General features: G+C 42.0%; 2 protein-coding genes across 2 annotated transcripts; both read left to right on the top strand.

The window, feature by feature from the left end:
• Positions 1-3,603: 3,603 nt before the first annotated feature.
• LOC306741045 (uncharacterized protein) lies at positions 3,604-5,198 on the top strand (the record flags this gene model as incomplete). Its single annotated transcript, XM_079223298.1, has 2 exons — positions 3,604-5,056; positions 5,149-5,198. The coding sequence occupies 2 exons, from the start codon at positions 3,604-3,606 to the stop codon at positions 5,196-5,198; spliced, it is 1,503 nt and encodes a 500-aa protein (XP_079079424.1).
• Positions 5,199-6,558: 1,360 nt separating this feature from the next.
• Positions 6,559-8,558, top strand: LOC306741044 (fibroleukin-like; the record flags this gene model as incomplete). Its single annotated transcript, XM_079223297.1, has 2 exons — positions 6,559-7,181; positions 7,865-8,558. The coding sequence occupies 2 exons, from the start codon at positions 6,559-6,561 to the stop codon at positions 8,556-8,558; spliced, it is 1,317 nt and encodes a 438-aa protein (XP_079079423.1).
• Between the last annotated feature and the right edge of the window lie 562 nt (positions 8,559-9,120).

The following is a 9,120-nucleotide window of genomic DNA, read 5'->3' as shown; positions in this document are numbered from 1 at the left end:
TAAAGTAGAAGTCTTAATATGCCAGAGAGATTGTGTACACAGTGTTCATCAGCGCTGACATTAGCTTACTTTAAAATGAGATTTGTTTATTTCTTTTGACCCAAATTGTTCATCGGGTGAATGTTACACTCAGCACTGACACTTAAACAGTTACCAGAAGACGACACAGTTTGCAGAATAACAAAGTAAAGGTTATTTTTAGGTACCAAAGGCAGTGCAGAAAGAATAATTATCTTTAGCATCTTTAGTCGTGGTGGAAAGGGCATTTATTTAAGTACATATCTGAAGTATTTCCATGTTATACCACTTTTACTGTATTCAGTACTTTTTTTGATAAATGCATATTGTTATTAATATTATGAATCCAAGTAACATTTTCTGTGCAGGACTTCTTGTAATAAAGGTATATTTACAGTGAGGTATTACTATCTGAATAACGTCCTCCACCTTTGACCTCGAGTATTCCAAAAAAGAAAAAAAAATTGTCAATCCAATGCAAATACTTTTATCAGCATAAAATCTCTTTTACAAATTGATGTAGAATTGGGACAGAGAAGAAAAAACAAACAATAACTAATTTCTGTGCATTTACATTAAGTTTATCATGCATGGCTTCTATTAAGGACAGCTGCAAAATACACCGAATGCAGCACACATCCATTCAGTATGAACATCAGGAGAGGATATGATGAAAAACCTAACATCTTAAATCTAATACCTTATGGCAACTGACTTCATAAAAAGTCAATGACAATAAAACTAAAAAGGGAAAACAAAAATAATAATTCTGGCCTTTTTCTCGTGCATGCCAGGGTCACAAACACATCCACTTTCACCTCCACCTTGGGCAGAAGATGACAGCAGCAAATAACCCATTCCTACGTTACCACACTTTCCATATCCTTCATCTAGACAAAGATTTTTAAATATAAATTTAAAACAAATGAAGTCCAGGCTTTTGGATTACAGACAACTTGACCTGACGTTATCTGGTCTTGGCTAGCCGTAGAAAATCCAGCCCAGATGTGAGAGACACTTTGGTTGTCTGATTTTTAAGAATCTCTATTGGTCAATTGACAGATGAAAATCATTCTCACACATGGCAAAATAATGTATCAGTTACTGAAGAATTAAGATATTGGCAATGGACAATTCATGTGAATATGAATGTGCGTGTGTGTGACAGAGAGTAAGAGACGAGTTGTGATGCTTTAATTTTAAAACTGATACACACTGATTCATATGATTAAGGCAGATCATATCATATACCTATTTTGCTAAATTTATATATGTTTATGTGCAAAATAGGTATATGCAAACAGTGCAAACAGTGAGTCAGTAGAATAGTATTGACCAGGTTAGTTTGTACCTTCAAGCAGGCAGATTGAGTGTGGTATTGCAAGGGACTGGCGCAGCCCTATGACAGTCGTTGGGTTTACTCCAGTTCAGTTGGAAATGGGACACTTATGCACATAACAGACATGAACAACGACACTGGCTCCTCTGCCCAAACTGGAGGGAGATGAAGTGGTCTGCCAGGAAGCCCAGGCAGCTAAACTGGACTGATGGTCAGATGTTTGTTCTAGTCTGCATGGAAAAAACTACAGTGTTTACACAATCCAAGACAGAGAGTGGGCCAAGCCAGCTCACTCTGGGAATTCAAAACACTTTATCCCAAGAGGGCACCCTTTGGAGAAAAAACTGCTGTCCATAAATGGGTAAAGCCAGTAGTGAGGGTATTATTGGGAATACTAGAGTTCCTACAGTACTCCACAGAACACAATCGATTAATTTAGATTGTCAACTATCAAATTAGTTGACTCTCTTCGCCTTTATCAACTACACTAATCGAGTTAGATTTATGCTTAGCTGTGCTGTAAAAGATGTGTCTCTCTGATAATACATCAATACAGCCTAGTGTTCAGACAGAAGTCTCTCGAGAGTGTAAACATTTCTCTCACACTATTTCCCAGTGTAAGTGTTGAAGTACTAAAGTGACTGTGATAGGTGAAAAGACATTTGTTCCTGGCTTTTATCCTGCCAACAGTTGTCAATGTCAAATGAGCTCATAGCTACATTAGCTAGAAATACTTTCAATGTAAAGTCCTAAACAGTACATAATATGCAATCGGTTATATGTACAGACTATAAGGCCTCTAGATTGTGTTGTTGTAACATAAAGCCTCTTTTCCAGATAAAAAAACTGAAATGATTGAATCATTTTCTTTGACTCTCAAACTGTTGCATTTTAAATTGTTATGCCCGTTCAGGGTGCTGTTTCTCCAGACGCATCTTGGAGGTCATGGCTGTTCTTTATGGAGTTTTCTTCCACCTTTAGTTGTTTTTCATCTCTAACCTCATGCTTCCCACAGTCCTCTCACTAAACAAATGGTTTCCTTTGTCATTATCAAAGGACAGCTGAGAAATGTCTCCAGCTTTGTGCAGTCAGAGCAACCGGCCAAAGAAAGAGACAGAGAACAAGAATGCACAAGGGTCACGTTTCATAAAAATAAGACAATTTAAGTGGACTATTACTATAAGTATTAAAAATGGACACAATTCTGAAACATCAAACACTGACATCGCACACTCATATCCTGTGGTAGGACTGACATTTACACAACGGGTCTGGGAAACTAAAGCCTCTTTATCTAAACTCCCAACCAAGCAGATGTCTCATTTAGTTCATGTGACTGTTTTTTCTCTCTTTATTTGTTTCTGACTATATGTAGACACACTGAATTAGCAAAGAATCCAAATTCTGGATGAACACAGTGAGCTTAGTCTCTCCATCCAGAGATTCAGAGATTGCCTTGTTGAGGCAACACTTGTTGAGGATTAGTACTGTCAGAATAAAGTCAATAGCAGACAAGATATTTCTCTTCTCTGGCATTGCATTTGAATCAAGTGGCCTTCCTGGATAAATCTGACATTCCTGACTTTCATTACTCAGAAGCTCAGCTAAACCATGCAGTTGTAGTAAAATGAAATATGTCCTTACAAATCTGAGTAACAAACTCTTGGCACTGGCCTGGCAGCAAATATTTTGCTTCAGATGCATTTTTTTACCTGTTGCATCTGTCAATCACATGTTTGTGACAGGAAGCTTGGGAAGTGCCTGCCAAAGCAACTGTGACATACATAAATATTCAAGGTCACAATGCACTTACAATATCAGTGCATCATGGAGTGAGAATGCATTACAAATGGTCTTCATTAGGTGACGGGATTACAGTGAAGATACAATGGAATGGAATTATAGGATTACATTAAGAAACATGCTTTCACAATTTGTGATTTTTCGTGACTGATATACTGAAGAACTGTTATGGCTAATTCTGCTATGAAGATGAAATTATGTATTTATTATTTATTTCATCCACTGAGGCATCTACTGAGGAGTACATCTACGAATCCTCCTCTCACTGTTGTTTTTTTTACCTGTTTCCCTCTCAAAGCCTCTTCCTCCTCATTTCTCTCTCAGAATCATTCCCTCGTCTGCTCCCTCCCACCTTACCTCCTCCTTTCACTGTCTCAAACTGAGGGTGGGTCTTTTTTACACTCTCTCCCTCTTACCCTTTCACTCTTTACTCACAGGACGCGATGAGGTTACCAGCACTCTGCATATGCGGGACCCTACTGGCCCTTTCGAGCCTTTCTGCGACCACAGCAGACCCTGATGAAGGAGAACTCCTGGGGGATCATGGATTTGGACCTTGTGCAGCAACTCTGAGACCCGAGGGGCCGTGCAGAGAGGGGCAGGATGAGAGCATGTGCCCATACCTATTCAGTCTGCCGCCACTGATGCTCCACTTGCCAAAGCAGCTCAGGGAGCTGGAGAAGATTGTGAAGGATTTGCAGAAGCTGAAGGACAATGTGGACCAACTGAGGAAGATGTGTGCAGATTGTACAGTAAGCCAAGCTGTGAAAGATTGTGGAAGGCAAGGAGAGGGAGAGCATGTAAAGCTGCATGAGGGTACAGAGGATGAGATGGGCTGGCTGAATGAGAGAACTGCTGAAAGGCCAAAAGGTTTTAGCCTGGAGTGTGAGACAGACTGTGTTAAAGTGGAAAAGACTATGGCAGGAAATGGTGACACTGACTCACAAAAAAGAACGATATTGGAAGAGCAAGAGAAAAATATCGGGAAAGTAGAGAAAGAGAGCAATAAAGGGGTCGTAGAAGAAACTGAGAGAGAAAACCCCCAAAAAGAAAAGGCAGAAAAGGATGGGAAAAATAAGACAGAGGTGGCAAAAGGAAAGGACAAACTGGGACAGGCAAAGGTGCCAATCGCTGCTGGAAATGAGAAAATAGTGGATATGGTCAGAAAAAAGGTTGTTGAAAAAAATAACAGGGAGACGGACAGAAACAAAGACAAAGATGGAAAAGGGAATCCAAAGGGAGAGCCAGATGATACAGTGGAGAATGGAAAAAAAAGGAAAAGTACAAGTAATGTAAAAAATAAGGAGAAAACAGAAGAAAGTGACCATCACGTGTGGCGAGATGAAAGAAAGGAAACCGAGAAAAAGACCAAAACTGAAGAAGACAGGGGCAGTGATGGAATAAAGATGTCTGAGGGTCATGAGATGCATACAAATAAGCAGAAAGAGCAGGACGGGGAGGAGAGGAAAAAGGAAATGGAAAAGGGAATACAAGTGGGGCGAAATAATGAGAAACCAAAACAGACTGAAAGCATTGAGCCTGCAGAACAGACTATTAAGGTGGGGGAGGTGGAGGACGGGGAGATGGGAACGGAGATAAAAACAGAAGGAGAAAAAACGGTCCAGAGTGTACAGAGAGATAGTGATGGAGAATTAGCATCCAACAAGACAACTGAGAGGACAGACTTTGTTTCAATCAGCCCGACTCTTCACTCTATCATCAGTTTAGATCTGAGGACTGACTCCATGGACTCAAACAAAGCAATAACCAATACATCATCTTCTCCACCTCCTCCTTTGTCCAGCCGCACTCCAAATTTGATCACAGATGTCAATCAAGGAACGACAAAAGTTGTTGACGAACTTCCAACCCGAAGCACAGGACCAGGAGCAACTGGTAGTTTTGAGCATCCAAGCTTTGATTCAGATGAAGGCTTTAGGACCACAAGCAGGCCAACAACAAACACACTCGGTGGTCCTAGACTCCAGATATCCAGTGCCATTTCAAGGTTTACTTCTGCAACCAGTGCAAGACCTGAGGCAGGCTTCCAAGGTCAGGTTAGCCCAACTACGGCAACAATAACTACAGCAACAACAGCCACCAATACTCCTCTTCAGAGTTTATTCACAACTACATTCCCAGGAGTTGCAGACCGCAGCCGATGGACGGCTAAAAAGAACAGCAGCTCAAACATTAAGACCGGCGTGAAACTTCTTCCAGGCCGAGGACCAAAGCATAAACCTGTAATTATGCCTGAAGCTGACCAAAAGCTTAAAAATCCTAAGAGTGACTCTAAGCCTGACCGAGCTCCATTGCCTGACAAAAAAAAGAAACCTGACCAAAGACAGAAACCTTCTAACCCCAAAATTAAAGCTGGCAAAGACCCTAAACGAGTACAGATTCCAAAACCTGACCAAAGACCTCTACCTGATCATTTACCAACTGACCAAAATATAAAAAACAATCAAACACCTAAACACGACCAAGAACATCCAACTGAACAAAGCCAGTTATTTATTCAAAAACCAAAATCTCATCAAAAGCCTCTTCCTCCTGTTCAGAGGCCCACATCTCATCAAAGATCTCAAACTGTTAACACAACAGGCTCTGATCCTCAAACTGTCCGAGAGCCTGAATCTGTTGAAATCTCCCAAATTAATCAAAACTCAAAACATGAGAAAAAGACGGTTCATCCTCTCAAAACCGAAAAGCCTGACCAAACAGAAAAACCTCACAAAAAGCAGAAAATTGAAGAAAAGACTCAACCTGATCAAAGACCAACAATAGACACATATTTCATGTCTGTTCAACAGCCTGTAAGAGGTGAAAAAACTAATCTCATACCAAAATCTAACCAAAAGCCTAAAACAGCATTAATGGAAAGTTCTGATGAAAATCCTTTGTCTCAGCCTACATCTGTCAAAGACTCAACACCTGGACAAAAGCTTACACCTGATCATGCACTAATCAAACCTCCTGATCAAAAGCCTAAACCCAGAGAAAGAATCCCTAAAATAAACAAGAAGCCTAAACTTAACCAAAAACATCCAGAGCTTCTAACAGACCAAAAGACTAAACCAAAGGCGAAGCCTAAACCTGAACAAACACCAGAAACCAATCAAGGGCTTGGATCACCTCGGCCTGACCAAATGCCTGATCTTAAACCAAAATCTGTGCCTGATGAAATTCCTGAAGCCGAATCCAACAAAACATCCAAACCGAGGCCTCCACCCAGACGCAGGCTACCAACCAGGGCTACTGTCAGGCCAGGAGCAACACCTGTCCAAAGGCGAAAAACTGCAGCGCAACTAAAGCCAAGTCCAAAGACCAAAACAGATTTAGGTCCTCTTCAAATCAGCGGGACTACTTCAGATTACATCCATAATTCTGAAACTGACATGCCACCTGCACCTGGTTCTGTAACACAGCCTGCTGAGGTCAGTCAGTCCCCGGGGGACGCAGAGTTCAGTCCCAGCATGATGAAAACTATCACTCTGGGTCCAAAGATCTCCAACAGAAGGATTACGTCTGATCTGAGGCCACAAACTGCAGGTCGACCACCATCAATCCCAATGACAACAAGACCAAACAAAATCATCCGTGGAATCCTCCCGAGTGTTATCCCTAGCACAGGCCCAGGACCCACAAAGCCAAATCAAGCTTCCAACACTGACTCCAGTTTACAAGCTAAGACACTTCACAATGTGGAGGAAATAGCACCCAGAACATTTCCAGACCCAGACAAAATGATGGTTCCAGTCCCTACCCCCAGTGCCCAAACTACCCCCACAATCAGCCCTGGCCTCAGGTCAACAACTCCTGCCACCTCTGGCCCCGAGCCCCCAGCTGTTGAGTCTTCCACTCCCAGTACACGCGAGCTGCGTGTTAAAATCAACCAGGTGGAGGCTTTCTTCAATAACAGACCACCGAACAGGCTTCCAAAAGACCACCCAGAGGACAAGCACAGAGGCAGCAGGGCTGAAAGCAAACAATCAGCACTAAAACCATCGAAAGGCAAGATATATTGTTAACGCTATCGAAGGGTTTGATCATGTTTTGTTGCATGCTCTTCCGTGAATTTCCACAAAAACTAGGTAACTTTATGAAGGGATTGTTATTGACAAAGCTTGCATGTAATTAGAAAGTATAGCAGCACCAATACTGTAATTGTTACTTTTTCAGTCAAGAAATGTATTAACAAAGAGTTATTTACAAATCAGGGAGACCTTTACAATCCTTTATTAATCCCATAGTGGGGAAATTATTCTCATCATTGTACCTATCCTTTAATGAGCAGTGGCTGCTGTGAAGCGCCCGGGGAGCAACTGGGGGTTTAGTGTCTTGCTCAAGGACACTTTGACATGCAAACTGTGGGGAGAACAGGGATCAAACCGGCTACCTCCCCAGAGTTTGCATGTCAAAGTGTCCTTTAGCCACGATGAACCTTGAAATTCTTCAAAAACATTCAATCTTTTTATGGTGGAAAAGTACTTTGCCCTGACCTGTTGCACTTGTGACCTCACTCAATACATTTCACGGATAGATCAAAGCTGCAAGATGATATTCTCACATGCTAGAACATCGGTTAGATCACTCTCTAAATGAAGAAGGGCAAGTTTTATTTAGGAGGATTTTGAGGAAAAAGCTGTTCATAATTCTTTGCAATTTCTTTCCATTTTCCTTTTCTGCAGTCAACATTGCTAGAGACTGCTCCGACCACCTGCTCAGAGGGGGCACAACAAACGGAGTGTACCTGGTGACCCCTGACCTCCGCAGTAGAAGCTTCCCGGTCCTCTGTGACATGGAGCTGGATGCAGGAGGGTGGACGCTCCTGCAACGCAGACAGGACGGCAGCGTGAGCTTTAACCGGACCTGGGCTGAGTACCGATCAGGCTTTGGGGAGCTGGATGGAGGGGAGTTCTGGCTGGGCAACACCATGATCCACCTGCTGACCCGGGACAGGGACATGGTGCTACGGGTGGAGCTGGAGGACTTTGGCGGTGCGATGGAGTTCGCAGAGTACGAGCAGTTCAGGGTGGCAAGTGAAAGGATGCACTACAGACTGACGGTAGGCAGTTACTCGGGTACCGCAGGTGATTCTCTCCGCTTCAGCAAAAGTTATGATCACAACAACAGGGCGTTCACCACACCGGACAGGGACCACGACCGCTATCCATCCGGAAACTGCGGGGCCTATTACAGCTCCGGCTGGTGGTTTGATTCCTGCATGGCTGCAAATCTCAACGGTAGATACTATGTGGGGAACTACAAGGGAGTCCGGGATGGCATCTTCTGGGGGACGTGGCAAAATATATCTACAGAGTATTACCCCACCAATGACAGACAGTCTTTTAAAACTGTCAGGATGATGATCCGACCAAAGAGCTTTGCACCATGAACCTTGCTTCTCTACCAGGGCTTAAGAAAAAACACAACAATATTAATGTTTTAACTACTAACTTCAACCATAAATTCCTAAGATGCCCTTTACTATTGAACAAACCTAGTATACCCTCAACATGGTTATTGTTCACTACTAACACAATGCTGCCGCCTTGTGGTGATTGATTCTGCAATAGTGATTTGTTTACAGGATAATATGGCAATAACTGAGGATGTACACTACCGTTCAAAAGTTTGGGGTCACCCAGACACATTTTCAGTTTCTTAGAAAACACAATGTACCATTAGAACACTGAGTGATTGTTGCTGGAAATGGGCCTCTATACACCTATGTAGATATTTCATTAAAAAACAGACGTTTCCACCTAGAAGAGTCATTTACCACATTAACAATGTATAGTGTAGTTCTGATTAATTTAATGTTATCTTCATTAAAAAATAAAAAATTAAGTGACCCCCAAACTTTTAAACGGTAGTGTACATAGTTACAAAAGTAATAATCCTAATTACATTGTAACTTTTATTATAACATTTTAATATTAATATATTTGTGTATT

Source organism: Taurulus bubalis (genome assembly GCF_910589615.1).
Source record: "Taurulus bubalis genome assembly, chromosome: 9".
Classification (NCBI taxonomy): Eukaryota; Metazoa; Chordata; class Actinopteri; order Perciformes; family Cottidae; genus Taurulus; species Taurulus bubalis.
Note: the sequence above shows the minus strand (reverse complement) of the source record. Positions and strands in the feature narration are given on the sequence as shown.